Source organism: Kogia breviceps, chromosome 5 (genome assembly GCF_026419965.1).
Source record: "Kogia breviceps isolate mKogBre1 chromosome 5, mKogBre1 haplotype 1, whole genome shotgun sequence".
In the NCBI taxonomy this organism is placed as follows: Eukaryota; Metazoa; Chordata; class Mammalia; order Artiodactyla; family Physeteridae; genus Kogia; species Kogia breviceps.
This window is the reverse complement of record NC_081314.1, coordinates 145618706-145640365: the sequence shown is the minus strand read 5'-3', so window position 1 is coordinate 145640365 and position 21660 is coordinate 145618706. Positions and strand designations below refer to the sequence as shown.

At 52.5% G+C, this 21660-nt stretch overlaps 1 protein-coding gene across 2 annotated transcripts in view; it reads left to right on the top strand.

Moving 5' to 3' along the window:
- The first annotated feature begins 252 nt into the window (after nt 1-252).
- The window catches only part of TMPRSS2 (transmembrane serine protease 2), a 28300-nt gene continuing 6892 nt past the window's right edge, over nt 253-21660 (top strand). For both annotated transcript variants that reach the window (XM_067035386.1, XM_059064180.2), the window contains exons 1-8: nt 253-267; nt 2977-3199; nt 6859-6945; nt 7642-7755; nt 13451-13577; nt 14749-14859; nt 19980-20023; nt 21040-21211. In XM_067035386.1, the coding sequence (XP_066891487.1) occupies nt 253-267; nt 2977-3199; nt 6859-6945; nt 7642-7755; nt 13451-13577; nt 14749-14859; nt 19980-20023; nt 21040-21211 (893 nt within the window). The remainder of the gene's footprint in view (nt 268-2976; nt 3200-6858; nt 6946-7641; nt 7756-13450; nt 13578-14748; nt 14860-19979; nt 20024-21039; nt 21212-21660) is intronic.

Here is a 21660-nt window from a genome sequence, read left to right as displayed (position 1 = left end):
ACTTAACAGGCAAGTGGGTCCCCGTCTTCTTCAGGGTAAGCAGCTGCAGGAGGTGGTGGTGAGGCGAAGGCAAAGGTGAGAACCGCCGTGGTGCTGGCGAGAGGCGACCCTTCTACTCCATTCTCGGTTCATGGTCTGCAGACTCGCCGGTACGGAAATGTCCCAAGTGTCACAGTCTTGTCGTTGTTTCTTCTAGGTCAGCTTGGACGTTCCGAATACCTCCCTTTACCTGATGCTGCTGCTAAAATCAGGATGGCTTTAAACTCAGTGAGTGGTTAATTATTACCTTCCTGGCCTTGCCTCTGTTCCCGTTCCTTCTGTTATCTCCGGCGATGTGTGTGGGTCAGCATTTTAAGAGCTGCTTGCAGGACTGCCTTTGCTCCCTGGATGCCGTGCAGACATTCTTGGGGTGAGGGGTGAGCAGGGGTGGGGCGGGGGGGTGGGGGGGGGAACCATGTGACAGCTGCACAGCCGGGAGTCTCAGAGCTCCTGGAGGGGGTGTGGATGTGTGCTTCTCCCCTGGGCCTCTTGTCTTCCTGCTCAGATTGGGGCGGGGCAAGGGACAGGGGTGAGGCTGTGGGGACAGAGGGAGGCAGGACAGTGGGGACAGGGAGTGAGTCCCGGGGAGAAAAGCGCGCCTGGGATACCGCCGGCCAGCAGAGCACAGAGTAGTGGCCTTGCGTCCTGGTAGCCTGGGCCAGGCTGTGGCTGCACGGGACACCGGGCTGGCTGCCCCTCTCTCTGAGACCCTCCCCACCCCCAACACACGCACTTTGGAGACAAATGCACTAGCTTTATTCCCCGTCGTATCTCACTCATTGTCTTATACCCGGGAATAAGTGCATTTAGTAGTTATTCTACTGGTTAATGACAAAATTCTTCCTCTCTTCTCTCTGGAAAATGGACATTTGCTTCCCCTGCCCTTTTATTTAGTATTATGTATTTATTTCTACGAGATCCTTTTCACATTTTAAATCCACAGCACAGGAATTCACGGGGCCAAACTGCTGCTTCCACCTTTCCTGGGAAGGACGGCATGTTCGTAGATGCTTCGGGCAGAGGCCAAATGCTTGTGCCGCCTTTTGGCCTCTGGTTCCCCCATTTAGATGAGAGATTACATTTCGTGTTCCCTTTCTGTTACTACTCGGGTTTCGAGTGTAATCTTTGGACTTTGGAAGGAGCGCGTTGGTGAGTTATTAAACTCGCCTTTGGCCCATTGCTTTCTAATCACGCTGCCCCGGAGGCCCTGTTTAAAATTCTGGGCATCAAGTCACCTCTGCTCAGAACACTGGTCCTCTCGGAGCTCTCAGTCAACAAGGAACAAGGGGAGAAATTACTGAGTGGGGAGGAGTGTTGCATGTGGACACTCAGATAAGAGGGCGAGTGTGGCTCCCAGAGTGGCCCCGACAGCGGGCGGTTCAGGGAAGCCGAAGCAGGACCAGGTGGCAGAGGCTGCTGGGGTCCGGAATGTCCAGCGGGGGGGCGGGGCCTGGAGAGGGCAATTTTTAAGTAGGCAGAGGGGGAGGGGAGGGCATTCTAAGAAGATGGAAACCAGCCAAAAGACGGAGCTGAGAGGGAAATGGAGTCGCTGGGCGCCCCCTTCCACGTTTGTGGTGTGTGTACACACTGGGTCCCAGAAATTCCACTCACGGGGACAGAGCTGCTGAACTCCACACACTCTCAACGTAAACGCACATGCCCTAGAAAGATGCTCGTGGGAGCAGATCTGCTAGCCACCCCGCCCAGTTGTAAATCCTTCAGGTAGATTTCTTAATCTCTGTGACTCACGTTCCTGTCTGCAAAATGGGTATATCCATCACAGCTGTACCATCTTAGAGGGTTATGGTCACGCTTCAAGGAGGGCATGAATACAGATGCCCAAAGCAGGTGAGTTCTCGAATGTCAGCTATTATTATTCTCATTGTAATTCTGGCATTGCTAGTCCATAACTTTGTACCCCACTCTCAGGGGATAGGGTATTGGCTCATTCCCAGACTTCTACACATTTTTTTACTCAGTCTCAATGTTAGCCATTTGTTTTTCTTTATTTCAAAAGATGAATAGTAAACAAACAAACCCCAAAACTCTTGCCAATTAATTGGAAAGGCTGGTCAGTTTTCATTCTATGTGAGTTCGGTGTTTGGCATAATTAAAGATGCCCTAAAACAATCCAGCACTGACCCAGCAACCCCACTACTGGGCATACACCCTGAGAAAACCATAATTCAAAAAGAGTCATGTACCCCAATGTTCACTGCAGCTCTATTTACAATAGCCAGGACATGGAAGCAACCTAAGTGTCCATCGACAGAGGAATGGAGAAAGGAGATGTGGCACATATATACAATGGAATATTACTTAGCCATAAAAAGAAAGGAAATTGAGTTACCTGTAGGGAGGTGGATGGACCTAGAGTCTGTCATACAGAGTGAAGTAAGTCAGAAAGAGAAAAATAAATACCGTATGCTAACACATATATATGGAATCTAAAAAAAAAAAAAAAAGGTTCTGAAGAACCTAGGGGCAGGACAGGAATAAAGACGCAGACATAGAGAATGGACTTGAGGACACGGGGAGGGGGAAGGGTAAGCTGTGACGAAGTGAGAGAGTGGCATGGACATATATACACTACCAAATGTAAAACAGATGATAGCTAGTGGGAAGCAGCCGCACAGCACAGGGAGATCAGCTCGGTGCTTTGTGACCCCCTAGAGGGGTGGGATAGGGAGGGTGGGTGGGAGGGAGATGCAGGAGGGAGGAGATACGGGGATATATGTATATGTATAGATGATTCACTCTGTTATACAGCAGAAGCTAACACACCATTGTAAAGCAATTATACTCCAATGAAGATGTTAAAAAAAAAAAAGAATCCGCAGTGCTGTCCCAATGTCTTGTCTGAGTGTGATGGGGTGTATGTTTAACCTTTAGGATAATTACGGTTTTGTATCATTCATCTTCTTTTTAATCATTCAGGGATCACCGCCGGGTGTCGGGCCTTACTATGAGAACCATGGATTCCAACCCGAAAGCCTCTACCCTCCGCAGCCGCCCATGGCCCACCGTGCCTACGCGGGGTACCCGGCTCAGTACTACCCGCCCGTGGTGCCCCAGTACACCCCGAGGGTTCAGACGCACACCTCGACGCCTGTCATCCTCATGCAGCCCAAACCCCCGTCGGGGACAGCGTGCACCTCAAGTAGGACTCTTTTTGCATTTATTTCCTCTACTGGAGCCCGAGTTTGGGGTCTGCCTTGGCCCGTCTGCCCCACCGGCTCTGGTACCAGCTCTCCTCTGTCTGCCGGGCTGGTCTGGCTCTGCATACCTCTCCCTTCCCCCACTCTGTGGCAAAGCTGTGGGCCTGGGTCTCGCCTCCTGTGGGCCTTTGGGGACCTCCGGCTGCTAAGACCTTCATCTCCCACTGATGCTCTGGTACGGGCTTGGCCTGTACCACCCAGCGTGGTCTTTCTAGCTGGGCCTCTCTGAACTGCTTCTTGTCTGCGTGCTTTATCGCTGAATCATCCTGAGTAGATGGTAAACCCCCAATGCCGGGAGAAACGATTTAACCTTTCTCTGTGTACCATTCCCTGGGCACTGCAAGTCACGTTCAAGGTGCTCAAAGAGTAGCTTGTGTATTTTGTGGTTGGTGAATGAAGTGGCCGGTGGAATTGTTGTGCAGAAGCATCTTCAACATTTCTCTTGGCTTGAAGGATCTTGTAGCCAGACCTGACTGGGCCACGGAGGAGGGTCAAGGGACTGAAGGGGGTGTGTCCCCTACCCATCACCTTAATCCCATATCTTTCTTAACCTCTCATTCATCCGCTTGCTTTGCGTTGCATTTTATCTCTTCTCCCTCCAGACCCCTTCCCGTCGCACCCCTCCCCAAGATTTTCATGCAGGCTAGTGGACGTGCTACGAACTGTCCAGGCAGGACTAGTGCTGCTAATACTAGGGTGAGCACAGAGCTAGTACAGTGGCTGATAATGTTTTTATTTTACTTCGTGAGATACGGCTACCTACGTACACAACTTGCACAGTTAAAGATTAGTGACAGAGTGCATTTCCACGCGCCACCACCATGCCATCAACAATGGCAGTAAGGAATAGCGAATAAGACCCGTGCCCTTTGAAGACGCCCCTCCGCAGCCCGCGCCAGCCCTTCACAAGTGCCGTCGCCCTCGGATTTCTGCCTCAGTCTTTGCCTCTGCCTCCTTCACGCTTCACAGATGGCTCCTCCATCCTTCCTTCTCCACACCGCTACTCTCTTCCACTCCTGTGTTTTCTGTCCCTGCTCCTTTCCCATGTGGTTCTCTTTCCCTCCATCAATTTGTCTCGGATCAAGGAAACGCTTGTCTCTGCACTGATGTCTTTCTGCTGGTGGTTGGTAGATTGAGACCAGTGGCTGCTAATCGGGGTGATTTTGACCCCCAGGGACATCTGGCAATGTCTGGAGACAGTTTGGGTTGTTATAACTGGGCTGGGGGTGCTACTGGCATCTCCTGGGTAGGTGCCAGCCACGCTGCTAAACATCCTCCAGTGCATAGGATGACCACCCCCCCACCAAGAATGACCCAGCCAAGATGTCCGTGGTACCCGGGCTGAGGACCCCTAGTCTTAGCCTATCATGGTCTTAGCTCATCCTTCCCTCTCTTCCCCAACGCTTGGCAGCCACCGATCTAACTGTCTCCACAATTTTGCCTTTTCCAGAATGTAGAGTTGGAATCATGCAGCACGTAGCCTGTCAGAACCTTGACAGTATTTTGCAAGTTATTTAAACAGCACAAACTCAAGAGAACCCCAGCAGGAATACAAGGGAAATTTTTATCTTAATGGCTCTATTTGTTTTAGCAAGAGTCATAGGTGTTTCACATTGAACCACAGTGCACACACGTGTTAGCGTTTGGGTTTTGGAGGACTGAGGTCAACAATCCTGTGATACTAATAGTTGACACTAGACACGGTAGGGCTGCATCAACAATTGATAACAATGGAGGTAAATGATTAGTCAGTGATAATTACACTCACAATCTGTACGACTGCAAACCGGCTCCCAGTCACGTCTGATCGACCCGACAATGATTCCGAAATGCCTGTCCCCCAAAGCTGAGATCCGGGGCTCCCGCTTGCCCCCGCTCCTAGTGAGGGCTGGGCAGGTTGCCACCCTCTCAACGAGAGGTTCAGGGTACCTCGTTTAATATCCCTCAACTTATTTGGATACGTTATTTGGGCACGTTATTTTATCTTGGATAAGATGACACATAGGGAAGCCTCCTAAAGGAAGAAATCGTCCTTGACTAATGGGTCAAATTGGCCATTTGGAGTTTCCCCTGAGCTTCCTTGCTGACCCTGCCCTGCCTTCGGTAAGATGCAACCACCGTGCCAAGTCCTGATAATGTGGCTGGCGGCACGTGGAGTTCCTCAGACCGGGGGCTGTGACCTCACCCGTGAGACTGTGGCACTGCAGACTCACGCCTCCTCTCCCCGAGCTGAGTCAGAATCTCTGGGTAACAGGCTCCCCGGTGATTTCCAGGACACGGTAACAAAATGAGAGGCGAGGCTTTGAGCCCTGATCATGGGTCAGCTCTCATCTATCAACTCCAGAAGCTGAACGTCTTGGTCTGTTGGACTTCTGGAAGCAAGAATGTGCACAGGTGGGGTGCACGCACCCCCCCCCCCGTCCACCTCTGCAGCCTGGGTGTCCTCCTGTGTGAACTGAGGACTTGGAGGGTCTGTGTGAGAGCCTTCGCCCCGACTCTTCCCTCCGCGTCTCCGCCTATCCCAGGGGAGCACTGGGCCTGGGGCTGCTCTCTGCACGGGAACTGCCGAGGGCGGCGGTGGCGGGTGCCTTGGCGTGACGTCTGGCTCACTCTCTGACCAACAATGGCGCGTTGGTTTGTTTTGACTAGAGAGCGCTGGTGACCTTCTCCAGAGACTTGTATTCTTAGCTGAAATGTGAGCCCAGGGTTCCTGCCCCCAGACCCGGGAGCGATGCCAGCGCAGCCCAGGAGGACTTCCTGCGGTGATGGAATGTCCTGCCTCTTCACAGCCCGGCGCGGTAGCCCCTGGTCACATGGGGTTACTGAGTAGTTGAACTTACAGAGCGATTTAATATCATGTAACGATGATTAATTGAAGCGCCGACGGCCACACGTGGCCTCAGTGACTGTTAAATGAGTCAGCGTGACTCTGCCCCATCCCTCCCTAAACCACCTTGAGGAAGAGGCTTTTTTCCTGCTGCCTTGGGTACCACTGACATGGCGATGATAGTCTGAGGAGCATTATTATTATTTTGCTTGTGCTTTTAATCACCGGAACAAGGTATGTTTCCTTTTTCCAGCCATTTTTTTACATTCATCATTTATTTGACTACCTTCAGGCCACACTTTTTTTTTTTTTTTTTTTTTTGCGGTACGCGGGCCTCTCACTGTTGTGGCCCCTCCCGTTGCGGAGCACAGGCTCCAGACGCGCAGGCGCAGCGGCCACGGCTCACGGGCCCAGCCGCTCCGCGGCACGTGGGATCTTCCCGGACCGGGGCACGAACCCGCGTCCCCTGCATCGGCGGGCGGACTCTCAACCGCTGCGCCACCAGGGAAGCCCCAGGCCATACTTTTTGAAGAGCTCAATTTTAACATATGTTGCTTCATATCATGGCTTCCTGCTTCGGTTCTCAAAAAACCCTGAAGTTCAGTGCCATGGGAGAAGTAAGACCTTCCAGGATACGTTCTTAAAGAGAAAAGTCACATGTTTAAATGTATAAGAAATTATTATTCCTTGATAGGGTATGTACCATCTATATCTGAGAGTCGAACTTCTAAGAAACTTGGCGGCTAAGGTGTCTACTCGACTCTTTTCTTCCAGGGACTAAGAAAGTCCTGTGTGTCACCTTCACCCTGGGGGCCCTCCTGGCGGGAGCAGTCCTGGCCGCTATGCTGCTGTGGAAGCTCAGTAAGTGCAGGACAGGGCCGGGTTGTGCTGTGCCGGCCCTTGAGGGGCCCTGCTCTCTGGGCGGGAGGCTCACCTACAGCCCCTCGTGAAATTTCTCATCTCTTTCCTCCTGTTTGGTTACGTGATGCATGAATGACCTTTCTCGGAAGCGGCCAGTCCCGGCTGCATGCTTCCTCCTAATCCGCGGGCTGTCGCGATCCCGTGCCCTTTGTGTGTGACATCGATGCACGTGGGAGAAGCACGCTGAGAGTACCCCGTGCTCCGGGGTACTGGGTGGCACCTGGCGCTCGTGAGCGCAGCGAGTGCAGCACCTCGGGGCCACCCCGGGTCCCCGCGTCTCCCTGTACAGCGGTGGCTGCCACAGGCCCCTCCTGCACCCACAGCCAGGCCTCCTCCATCAGCCCGGGGCAGGGTTTGTGGATCACAGGGCTCGCCTGTGTGGCAGAGAGGGCGGGTGCTGTCCAGATCCGAGGCCAGGGGTCCTCCCCTGACCAAAGTGACAGACCCGAGGGGTTTGGGGTTCGGGATCCCCGCGGCCAGCCCCGCTTCCTGTGGCCTACGTTGTCGGCAAGGACTCGTCCCCTCCTTTTACACGAAAGGAGGAAAAGCTCACTCCCTCTTGTCACCTGGGTGCTCGCCGGGAGGTTTTCTCGGTTTCTCAGCCTGACGGGCCTCTGCCTTCCATTTCTCTGCCAGTGGAGGACGAGTGCCAGGGGCTGGAATGCAGCCCCTCGGGGACCTGCGTCAGCCCCTCTCACTGGTGCGACGGCATCCTGCACTGCCCCGGCGGCGAGGACGAGAACCGGTGCGGTGAGTGGCGGGCCGCGCCGGCTGCCTGGGGAGGGGAGCGCCCTGCCCCACCACAGAGGCCACAGCAGGGCAGGCGTGACGGTGTCAGGCCCGTGTCCCGAACGTCGAGCGTTCCACGACGGAATCCCTTCCTGGAGGCTGAGCCTCGCGTCCGAGCCCGGTGTTCAGAGGAGGAGACAGGCTCAGAGGGGGCGGGCGCCGACCCTCCTCCGGCATCTGGCATCGCAGGGCATGGGGGCGGGGAGACCACAGCCCAGGGCCAGGCCAGCGTGCGTGGCCCGGCTGCCACGACTCGCTACCACAGGCAAACTGTTTGCAGCATGAAGCTGAGAGCGGGCTCTGTGTTTTCTAGACAAGCTGCCTTTCAGGTGATCTATGTCTGTCGTCACGGGGTGGGCACCTCTTCTGCTCGTATTATTTTCAGTGAATTATCTCATGGGTGGTAAAGTGGTCATGCCAGGGAAAATGATGCTTGAGGAGGAGGCTTGTGCTAATACCCACTGAGGGCCATACGCAGAGCCTAAAGCCTGCCGCGTCCTCTGGGAGCTGTCAACTCTGAATGCAGGTGATGCCAGACAAAGGCCGGGCTCTACCCTACACGCCCCCCCCACCCCCCACCGCTGTCCTCCTTCTGCAGCCGTCCTGGGGGAGGATGGATCTCCCGTACATCCCGTTTCCAGGGCAGGGCACCCGTGTGAGATGCAGCGCGGACTTGGTCGTGGACTCCTCAGCGTTGGGGGTGAGGCCCGAGCTCAGCCTCTGCACCGTCTGCATGGACCCGCGTCCACGCTGGTGCCGTGGCCTCTAAGTTCCGAGCTCCTGCAGTTCCTTCCAGGAGAGGGTTTGCACTTGGCAGTGACTCACTCACTCTGTCAACTGTTGACATAGTTCCTTGCCTTTGTTTTGGTGATAATATATTTGTCACCATTTTCTTCAGTAAAGTAGGGGGTTTTTGAGGTTGAGCAGACATGGTTAAGCTATCAGGCGGCGTGACCTTTGGTGTTTTCCTACCTGTGCACGTGCATGTGTTGATAAACTCTAGCAAGACAAACTCATGTTACCTGGAGAGACTTTCTCTCTCTCTTCTTAATACTGAAGTTGTATTTATTTAAATACTTTAAGAGTTAATGTACTCAAATAGACCATAATTCAGGAAATCTCTAAGGGTATGCAGTGAAAAATCTCATCTCTCCCATTTCACTTACACTCATGCACCCTCACACGTAACACACACACACACACACACACACACACACACACTCACATACTCACACATAGTATATACTCACACACTGTGAGATGACAGAGAATACGTATTGGTCTCTGCCCCCGATTCCCGGCACAGGGCTCCTGAAACTCTGGTGATTCCTAAGTGAAAAGACCACCAGCAGCATCTTTGGTTCTAGTATTTGGTCCTTGACCCCGGTTCCTGACACAGAGCTCTTAAAACCTTTGTCATCCTGGGTGATAGGAGTGTCTTGTTCAAACGAGGTGACTCTTGGTGGGCTCCTGAATGGCTCCTGGATGGGGTCTGGTCCCCACAAAGAACGAGCTCCGGTTAGAAGCTTAGCACTGTCGGCCCTGCACCCCACTGTCTTGAGACGGGGAGGGGCTGGACATGGAATTAATGATCGAGCATGCCTATGTGATGAAGCCTCCATAAAATCCCAAAAGTACGGGGCTGGGGAGCTTCCAGGTTGGTGGCCCCATGAAGATCTGGGGAGACCGGTGTGCCCAGAGAGGGCACGGAGGCTCCTGCCCCTCCTTGCATACCTTGCCCTATGCTCCTCTTCCTCTGGATGTGCATCTGTGGCCTTTATCCTATCCTTTATAATGAACTGGTAAACACTAAGTAGATGGTTTTCCTGAGTTCTGTGAGCTGCTCTAGCAAATTAATCGAAGCTGAGGAGGGGGTTGTGGGAACCTCTGAGTTCTAGCTGGTCGGTCAGAAGTACAGGTGACAACCTGGACTTGGGGTTGGTGTCTGAAGTGGGGGGGGGGGTCAGTCTTATGGAACTGAGCCCTCAACCTGTGGGATCTCACACTATCTCCAGGTAAAGAGTGTCAGAATTAAATTGTAGGGCACCCAGCTGGTGTCATGGAGAATTGCTCAGTGTGGAGAAAACCCCCTGCACATTTGGTGACCAGCCGTGTCAGGAGTGACATGTTCTGTGTGAGCAGTAAAGAAGACACACAGGAAACAAGGATGCGAGGAAGAGGGAAGAACAGGGTAGTTTTTCTAACACACACACACACACACACAGAGACACACACAGACACACACACAGAGATACAGACACACACACACAGACACACACACAGAGATACACACAGAGACACACACAGACATACACACACACTCACAGAGGCACACAGACACACACAGACATACACACACAGAGACACACACACAGACACAGACATACACACACAGAGAGACACACACACAGACACACACACTCACACACACAGACACAGACACACACAGACATACACACACACAGAGACACACACAGAGACAAACACACAGACATACACACACACAGAGGCACACAGACATACACACACACAGAGAGACACACATACAGACACACACACAGACATACACACACACAGAGGCACACAGACACACAGACACAGACATACAGACACACACACAGACACACACACACAGACACACAGAGAGACACACACACACACAGACAGACATACAAACACACACAGAGAGGCACACAGACACAGACACACACACACAGGAACACACAGAGAGACACACACACAGACACACAGACACACACACAGCGACACACACTCACACACACAGACATACACACAGACACACACACACAGACATACACACAGACACACACACACACAGACATACACACACACAGAGGCACACAGACACACAGACACAGACATACACACACAGACACACACACACAGACATACACACAGAGAGGCACACAGACACACAGACACAGACATACACACACAGACACACAGAGAGACACACACACACACAGACAGACATACAAACACACACAGAGAGGCACACAGACACACACACACAGGAACACACAGAGAGACACACACACAGACACACAGACACACACACAGCGACACACACAGAGATACACACAGACACACACACACAGACACACACAGAGACACACACACAGAGACACAGAGACACACACAGACAGACACACACACACAGAGATACACAGAGAGACACACACACACAGACATACACACACACTCACAGAGGCACACAGACACACACAGACATACACACACACAGAGACACAGACACACACACACTCACACACACAGACACAGACACACACAGATACACACACAGAGACACACACAGACACACACACAGAGACAGACACACACAGAGACACACACAGACACACACACAGAGACACACACAGAGAGATACACACAGACACACACACACACAGAGGCACACAGACACACAGACATACACACACGGACACACACAGACATACACACAGACACACACACAGAGATACACACAGAGACACACACACAGACACACACACAGAGACACACACTCACAGAGACACACAGACACACACACAGACATACACACACAGAGGCACACAGACACACAGACACAGACATACACACACGGACACACACACACACACAGACACACACAGAGATACACACAGAGACACACACACACAGAGACACACACACACAGAGACACACACTCACACAGAGACACACACACAGACACACACACAGACATACACACAGAGAGAGGCACACAGACACACAGACACAGACATACAGACACACACACAGACATACACACACAGAGAGGCACACACACACAGACATACACACACACAGACACACTCACACACACACAGACACACACACAGACATACACACACACAGAGAGGCACACAGACACACAGACACAGACATACACACACAGACACACACACACACTCACACACACAGACACACACACAGAGACACAGACACACACACACTCACACACAGACACAGACACACACACATACACAGAGAGACACACACACAGACATACACACACAGAGAGGCACACAGACACAGACAGACACACACACACAGACATACACACACACACACAGAGGCACACAGACACAGACGTACACACACAGACACACACAGAGACACACACAGACACACACAGAGAGGCACACAGACACAGACACACACACACAGGAACACACACAGAGAGACACACACACAGACACACACAGCGACACACACTCACACACACAAGCCTGTTCATCAGCCAGTCGTGCTTTTTCCTTAGGGGTAACTAATAAGAGCATCTTGTCTCTCCTCGCACAGAGTCTTTGCCCGAAAAGGCAAATGCGCGTCTGCACGCACTGTTCATGTCCCCCCTCCCCGCGGTTACCATCCAGCCGACTCCACAGGACTCGAGGACACATCCCGGAAGTCACTTTTCTGTTGGGCCGTGAGCCTCCCCGTTCCTCTGCCGCACTCGCAGCGTTCCTCTGCGTGGGATCCCGAGCCGTTTCACGTGCACAGCACGAACGGAGTTCCCATCCCCCCCCCCACCCCCGCCTCACACACAGCCGCCCCTGTTTGGAACATCTTGCATTGGGGTGGCACATGCATTGTAAGGGATAAGTCGATATCGACACATTTTTCTTGACCAAAGTCCTTAGTTTACGTTAAGGTTTACTCGGTATTGCAGATAAACGGACAGTGTATACATCTGGACAAATGTCTAACGTGTGTCCGTCATGACAGTATCAGACAGAGTAGTTTCACTGCCCTAAAAGTCCTCCGAGCTCCACCCGTTCAGCCCCTGCTCCCCACCCCCGGAGAGTAACCACGGATCTCCCTGCCGTCTCCACGGTTTTGCCTTTCCCCAAGCATCCTGGAATCGGAATCCTACAGGATGGAGCCCTTTCAGATGCTTCTTTCACTGAATGCTGTGCCTTTAAGGTTCCTCCACGTCTCTTCGCGGCCAGATAGCTCGTTTCTCTTTACTGTTGAATCGCATTCCACTGTCCGGAAGTCCTGCGGTTTGCTTATCCACTCCCGGGGCGCGTGGAATCGCTCATCACAGAAGCGGTAGGAAATGATCAGGCCACGGCTGGTCATTCCGCAGCAGACGGAGCCCCAGATGCCAGGCCCTAAGCAACCACCCATCTGCTTTCAGCCTCTGTAGATCTCCTTCTCTAGACGTTTCAGAGAAATGGGATCATACGGTGTGTGAGCCTCTGTGTCTGGCCTCTTTCACTCGGCAGAGCGTCACGGGGGTTGTGTTGTGTCAGCGCTTCACCCCCCCCCTTTCGGGAACAAGTAGTACTCCATTGTGTGGCTGGACCGTATTTTGTGCATATTCACCGGGAGATGGACGTTCGGCTGTCTCCACCTTCTGGCTCTTGCGGATCACGCTGTCACGAACATTTGCGTACGATGTTCATTTTGGCCTGGATACCTGTTTTCCGTTCTTTGGGGTGAAGGGCATATTTTGCGGGGAAAGGCTGGATTCTCGGCACCCCCCTCGTGTGTAGCCGGTGCCTTGGGAAGAGGGGGCCCAGCCCGGCCTCTGGGTCCCGGGGAAGGCGGGGCTCACGTGGCGGACAGGACGGTGGTTTGAGACTCACCAGAGCCTCCCTTTTTCCTGCAGTTCGTCTCTACGGATCCAACTTCATCCTCCAGGTGTACTCATCTCAGAGGAAGTCCTGGCACCCCGTGTGCCAGGATGACTGGAGTGCCAGCTACGGGAGAGCAGCGTGCCAGGACATGGGCTACCCGTGAGTTCCGAGCCCCGGGGCCTCCGTGATGGTGGTGACAGGCACAGAAACATAAGATCAGGGCTGCTCTCTGCCCCTCCCTGGAAGTGCCAACCCAGGGGCACCACGGACCTGTGTCTCCTTCCTAAAGCTGCTCTGGGAAACCAGCAGGGGACCGTGGGCACCAGACTCCTCCCTCCCCCTCCACGGCAGCCCCCAGCCCTGCCTCTGGGGCCCCCACCCACTCCTGGTTACTCGAGGCTGTCCAGTGCTGCGGTCACCGGGGTCCAGGGTGCTGGCCGAGGGCCTCGGGTGACTCATTTCCTAAGGAACCCCCAGGCAGGGTCGAAGCCTTGACTCCACTCACCTCCTGGGAGGAAGTGGGAGGGGAGGGCTGCAGGGAAGGTCCGAGGGAACAGATCTGCATAACCTTCACTGCCTGAGCGAGCACGGAAGGCGCTGGAGGCCTCTGAACAGAAGAGAGCTGATCCACAGGTTTATCCGTCAGAGAATCCATTCCTCATGCAGCCACCAGAGGAGGTGGGGGAGGGGGGTGGGAGTGCCCCCTCCTCGGGATTCCAGCCAGGGACACGCCAGAGCATCCCTGTCAACGCGGGGCCGCCGTCTGGCCTCCCGGGGAACGGCTGTGCAATTCCATTGCCACCGTCTCTTCCCCGGGGGTGTCACCCTGTGACTTCTGTGCAATTCTAGCGTGGTGCCTTTATGCCAGTTTTCAAAATGAATTACCGCTCGATAAGAAAGCTGGCATCTTAGCTAGTGAAATACTTCAAAACGCCAGCCCCCAACTGCAGCGCGTGTCACTGTCAATGACGGCGTGAGGCCCCATCACGGTTCAGGGTCTGTATTTTATCCCTGGGAGCATTTTAACATGTGTAATTTTGTTACATTGTATGTGCTCACACATCCTTATTCTTACTGCTTCTTTATCCTAATGCAGATTAGGTTAGAAACACGACTGACGGAGGACTTGTCCCTGACACTTCAGGCTTATCGGATGGAAAGATGGTTATAACGCAGCGTCACTTGACTGGAAGTTGTGTTTTTGTTTTTCCCAGATGCTAAGTTGTTCCTCATAACGAGAATGTCGTATTCTGATAGAGCTATAACACAGGATTTACGAATGCTCACAAAAATCCCCGTTATTTTAAATAAGATTTTCTGTCTTTTTCAGGAATAGTTTTTTTTCTAGCCAAGGAATAGTGGATGACAGCGGAGCCACGAGCTTCATGAAGCTGAATGTCAGTGCCAACGACATCGATCTCTATAAAAAACTCTACCACAGGTATTTGATTTGGCGATTTCTCTTTTAAAATGTATTTCATTGAAGTGTAGTTGATTTACAAGGTTATGTTAATTTCTACTGTATGGCAAAGTGATTCAGTTATATATACATTCTTTTTCGTATTCTTTTTCCATGATGGTTTATCACAGGATATTGAATATAGTGCCCTGTGCTCTACAGTAGGTCCTTAATGCTTATCCATCCTATATATACACTAGTTTGCATCTGCTAATCCCAAACTCCCAATCCATCCTTCCCCCACCTCCCTCCCCGCTTGGCAGCTACGGGTCTATTCTCTGTCTGCGAGTTTGTTTCTTAGATAAGGTCACTTGTGTCATATTTTAGATTCCACATATAAGTGATGTATGGTATTTGTCTTTCTCTTTCTGATTTACTTCGCTTAGTATGATCATCTCTAGGTCCATCCATGTTGCTGCAAATGGCATGATTTCATTCTTTATCATGGCTGAGTAATATTCCCTTGTGTATATATGCACCACATCTTCTTTATCCTTTCCTCTGTCAATGGATATTTAGGTTGATTCCATGTCTTGACTTTTGTAACTAGTGCTGCAGTGCACATTGGGGTGCATGTATGGTATCGAATTGTAGTTTTGTCCAGATATATGTCCAGGAGTGGGATTGCTGGATCATACGGTAACTCTCTTTTTAGTTTTTTTCAGGAAGCTCCGTACTGTTCTCCATAGTGGCTGCACCCATTTACATTCCCACCAACAGTGCGCGAGGGTTCCCTTTTCTCCACACCCTCTCCAGCATTAGTTGTTTGTAGATGTTCTGACGGTGGCCATTCTGACTGGTGTGAGGTGGTACCTCATGGTAGTTTTGATTTGCGTTTCTCTAATGATTAGTGATGTTGAGCAGCTTTTCACGTGCCTCTTGGCCACGGTGATTTCTTCTTTCCTTTCAAAAATTGTGTACTGGGAATGAGTAGGAGACGTCAGGGAGAATCACTGTCCAGAGTTTGATTTCTCTGCTGCAGCTGCGGGTTTGTCTGCGTTTCTCACGGGCAGGAGATTGGACCTTAAGTAGGACCCGTCCCTCTGAGCAGCTCTGGGCTTATTCTAGGGAAGTGGCTAAGGTCTATTTGCCATCTTGTTTGGGTCCTCTGCCCTCAGCCCTCCGTGGTATTGGGTACCACTGCACCATTGAAATTCCTCTGTGCTGATTTTTTCCTCTCTCCGGACGTCAGACGTGTACCTTGCTGTGTGTCGGGGTGTGTGTCTAGGAGTCCAAAAGAATGTCTCGGGGTCCCTGCTGGGGTGATCAGCTCATCCTGGGTTGCCCAGGACCCTGCCGGTTTCACACTGGAAATCCTGCTTCCCAAGAAGCCCCTCAGCCCCAGGCAGCAGGGGTGGTTGGTCCCCCAGCCCAAGCAATCGTGTCAGAGCATGCTGTGCAAGGGGTGGGCCTGGGTGCGAGCGGCTGGTCCAGTGCGCCGATGTTTCCTGTACCTGGAGGCCTCCTTGCAGCGCTGGGCGGGTCGCAGTGCGTCTGGCGGGTGGAAATGAACCTGAGCTGGTCCCGTGGTTGATGGTTTAACTGTTTAGGAGGGTGGGGAAGAGGGCTGGGCTTGAGCGACTGATTTTGTGTTGCATATGTTTAAAATGGTGGCAGTCTTCCTAGGATCATTATTACTATCCGAATGTTCCTGAACGTGAAAGGTACACAGTGCCCTTCTTGCTGAAGTCTTCCTCAGCTCCCAGGTCCCTATCTCCCATCCCCAGGTGGGCAGCCAGGCCGTCACCTCCCTGCTGGCCAGGTGCCAGATGCTGCATTGAGGGGAGGATGGACGGGTCACACTTCCCCTCCTTCCCTGTGAGTGGGAGGCTAGGAGCAGGATTGCGTTCCTGGCGGCCCCGGGGGGCTGACTTCTGCCTGGGGCACCTGGTCTGGCTGTCCCCAGGAATGTGAGAGGGTGAGCCCAGGAGAAGGGGTGCACAGGGCCAGGTGCGCCCAACAAAACAGCAGGCCGTGGTTTGCCCTCCCGAGAAGCTAAACACAGCTGCCTGGGCTCTTTGTAAATGTCCCGGACTGTCTCTTCATCGTCTTTGCTTACATGGAATCAGGGCTGAGCAGGGGAGGGAAGGCTGCCACCTCTCGGTAACTCACAAGGTGGCTGCAGGGTTTGGAGGAAAGAAGAGAAGGTCCTTGCCTGGCATGTGGTGTCCCTGGCATGCATGGCGTGAGGTGGGAGAACTGCTTTCCTCTTTGCTTTCAGAAGTTGCTCTTTGATACCCGAGTCCTCACAGGGTTCGTCTGAGTGGCTGCTTTGTGCCCTGATTCTGGTGGCTGCACGGAGTGCAGAGGAGAACGACCTTATGATCCTTAGAAAGCATCTTCTCTCAATGGGAACATGTCTTCTCTTGGCATCCAATGCCCCCCAGCCAGACACCACCAGGACATGCCTTGTCCTGGAACTGTGGGTGTCTCCATGGAAGGGGCTGAGAAGGGACTTATTACAGGGTGTGGGCTTGTGTTGAGTCATCTTGGGGAAGGTTCCAGGAAGCAGGACTTTGCCCCGCATTGGATGCTGTCCGGAAGTGAGAGTGATTCTGTAGTTGGTACCTTAATGGTTTTTATTTTTTTTAGAAGGAGGGTGGCAGGCATGAAGGCAGGCTACGGCTGAGATTGGCAAAGAAGTGAGGCCACTCGTGTCAGCCGGCACAGGGGCCTGTTGGTCACTGTGTGGTTTGGACCAGGCTCATGGGATTGGGCAGTGGGCGTGCCTGCGTCCTGCATCATGTAACAGCGGTCCGGCCCCATGTTGACGCCCTGGGAACTGTTTACGTTCGACAGAACATGGCCAGGTTCGAGCGTGTGGGTGTCAGGGCTGTTTCTCTTCTCCTCGGCATATTGGGGGAGAATTCCGTAGACGGTGGAACGCGTTGGTTGTTTCTTTTTCATATGTAACCGGAATTTCTGCCCACCAAATGAGTAACTTTTCTTCTGTTCCCAGGCAAATGGTTTCCTGTGCGGTAAATGTAAAGCAGTTATAGGAACCTGGAAGTTTACGAATGTCTTCCTTACAAAATTAAAGGATGATTTTAAATCCCAAGGAAAAATAGTAACAGCTGATATGATGTGTGCTTATCTTCACAACCACCCTATGAGTTGGTACTATATTAGCCCATTCTACAGATGGGGAAATTGAGGCACAGAGAGGTTAGGAAGCTTGACCAAGGTCACACAGCTGGGATTTGAACCTTGCACTTTTTTTTTTTTTCTACATCTTTATTGGAGTACAATTGCTTTACAATGTTGTTTCTGCTGTATAACACAGAGAATCAGCTATACATATATCCCCATATCCCCTCCCTCTTGCATCTCCCTCCCACCCTCTCTATCCCACCCTTCTAACAAAGCACTGAGCTGAGCTCTCTGTGCTATGTGGCTGTTTCCCACTAGCTACCTGTTTTACATTTGGTAGTGTATATATGTCCGTGCAACTCTCTCACTTTATCCCAGCATACCCCTCCCCCTCGCCGTGTCCTCAAGTCCATTCTCTACATCTGCATCTTTACTCCTGTCCTACTCCTAGGTTCTTCAGAACCATTTTTTTTTTAGATTCCATATATATGTGTTAGCATACGGTATTTGTTTTTCTCTTTCTGACTTACTTCACTCTGTATGACAGACTCTAGGTCCATCCACCTCACTACAAATAACTCAAATTCGTTTCTTTTTATGGCTGAGTGATATTCCATTGGATATATGTGCCACATCTTCTTTATCCATTCATCTGTTGATGGACACTTAGGTTGCTTCCATGTCCTGGCTATTGTAAATAGAGCTGCAATGAACATTGTGATACATGACTTTTTTTGAATCATGGTTTTCTCTGGGTATATGTCCAGTAGTGGGATTGCTGAGTCATATGGTAATCCTATTTGTAGTTTTTTAAGGAACCTCCATACTATTCTCCATATTGGCTGTATCAATTTACATTCCCACCAACAGTGCAAGAGTGTTCCCTTTTCTCCACACCCTCTCCAGCACTTATTGTTTGTAGATTTTTTGATGATGGCCATTCCGACCGGTGTGAGGTGATACCTCATTGTAGTTTTGATTTGCATTTCTCTAATGATTAGTGATGTTGAGCATCCTTTCATGTGTTTGTTGGCAATCGGTATACCTTCTTTGGAGAAATGTCTATTTAGGTCTTCTACTCAGTTTTGGATTGGGTTGTTTGTTTTTTATGATATTGAGCTGCAGGAGCTGCTTGTATATTTTGGAGATTAATCCTTTGTCAGTTGCTTCATTTGCAAACATTTTCTCCCATTCTGAGGGTTGTCTTTTCGTCTTGTTTATGGTTTCCTTTGCTGTGCAAAAGCTTCTAAGTTTCATTAGGTCCCATTTGCTTATTTTGGTTTTTATTTCCATTACTCTAGGAGGCGGGTCAAAAAGGATCTTGCTGTGATTTACTTCATAGAGTGTCTGCCTATGTTTTCCTTTAAGAGTTTTATGGATTTTACATCTTGTGGATGAATCACAAGATGCCCACATGAATTTCAACCATAAGCATATACTAGAGTTCAAAACAAACCTGAGTCTCTTCTCGCCTATGTTTTCCTTCTTTGGGGATGTTATCTGCTGGTGCTCTGTCCCCAACGATGCATTCTGCCATATCATGAACCAGGGCTAGGCGTACACATCGGTCTTTGTTAAGATGTTCATCTTTGGTCACCAGAGCCATAATTGCCATCCTATACATGTGATCTGATACGCTCTCTGGCTTCTGGACATTTCTGTATACCCAGCCAGTACATGGGACTCTCTTGAGCTGCCCCACCAGCCGCAGGAACTGCAGCAGGTTCCGGGCCCCGCGGCCCAAGAGGGGCGCAGCCATGCGGCCACCGATCCTGACGGGTCTGAGCCAGCAGCACCCTGAACCCTGCACTTTGACTCAGTGTCTGCTCTTTACTACTGTCCCCTATGTATATAGATTTACTTTCCTTATTCAAGTCTTCAACTGTGGACTCTTCTATGTCTAGGGAGGCAGAGAGTGAGAACAGTGGACGAAAATATTTATTTCTAAGTATTTTGAGAAGCAAGTGTCTTGTTTGTTAGAGTGACCAGAATTTTCCCCTCTTCTTTTGTAGTGATGTCTGTTCTTCAAAAACAGTGGTTTCTTTACGCTGTATAGGTAAGTGATTCTTGGTTTTTCCTTTTTGTGTTTCTAAGATAGGAAACATTTGGTACTTACAGAAATGTACCTCCCTGTGTCTCTCGGGGAGGTGGAGAGATGTGGTGGGGTAACAACAGGTCAGGACGTGCCCAGCACTCCGCCCAAGGGGCTCCTTTCTTGAATCCAGATGCACTTGAGATGCCTTCAGCCTCAAGTCCAAGAAGCAGCTGTCCCACGAGGACGGGCAAGCTCAAGAAACTGACGGGGCCACACTCTAGGGCATCCCCGCGCTGCAGCTGGGGGCCTGTGGGTGTCCCCGTCCCTGTGTTTGGATTATTTATAGTTTCCAAAGCTTCCACTGGTATGGAGGACACGGTCCCGCACTCCCTTCTCTGGGACAGCCCCATCCTGTTCCCATACGGGTCTTTTCGGTGTGAACAGGTGAAGCCAGCAGACGCCCCTGGGTGGACGCATGCCCCAGTGGTCCCGCTGGCACCTCCCCACCCACCCAGGCTGCCTCAAGCTTCTTTAGGTACACGGAGGAAGCATGGCGCCTGCCCTGCCTTCCCGGGCACGCTACGCCATCCACCTCCTGGCAGCTTGAGAGCAGCACACAGGAGAGAAGCCTCCTTAGCTCTGTTCAGGAATCTTGGGGCCTCTGAGCATTCGAGGGGGGGCCAGGGCCTTTGTTACCCAGGCCCCCCACCTGGGTGTCCGGGAGACGCCGATGGAATCGCACGAGTGCCGAGGAGCGGGGGCACCCAGTGCCAGCAGAAGCGGTGCTTCCTGGGGGGCGGGGGGGCTGCAGGGCTGTCCTCTCACCCCACCCCCCAACCCAAAGAGACCAGGACACATTGGCTGGAAGTCGGACCCCAAACAAACAGGAACAAGAGGGGACGACGGTCACCCTCCGGCCAGGCAGGGCCCTCGGCCCGGGGGCCGTGTGGGCACTCGGTGTGACGGCGTCGGGGGGCTGGGAGGGGTCGGCCTGCTGCGCTCACCGGCCGCGGCTGCGCTGTGCTTGTCGCCCTCAGAGTGCGGCGTCTCGGGGAAGTCGAGCCGCCAGAGCCGGATCGTGGGCGGGTCGAGCGCTGCCCCGGGGGACTGGCCCTGGCAGGTCAGCCTGCACGTGCAGGGCACCCACGTCTGCGGAGGCTCCATCATCACCCCCGAGTGGATCGTGACCGCCGCCCACTGCGTGGAGGAGTAAGTCCCGAGGGGGCGGGCCCCGGGGTTGGAGGCGGAGGCTCTGGGCCCTGCGGCCTTGAGGGAAGTCTCCGACTCCTTCGAGTTCCGGTTTCTCTGTGGACAAGTGGGGATGCTAAGGGCGCCCAGGTCGTTCGTTGCCTCGCTGGGAGGGTCAGATGACTCGTGAAGCGCGTGGCCAAGCCCATCCCTCCAGCGTGCGTCCATTACTCGCGGGGTCTGGCGCAGGGGTGTGGTGTGGGGCTGGGGTGATGCTGGGGTCCTTCTAGGGACCTCCCTGGTGGCGCAGTGGTTGAGAATCCACCTGCCAGTGCAGGGGACACGGGTTCGAGCCCTGGTCCGGAAGATCCCACATGCCGCGGAGCAGCTAAGCCCGTGCGCCACAACTACTGAGCCTGCGCTCTAGAGCCGGCGAGCCACAACTACTGAGCCCGTGCGCCACAACTGCT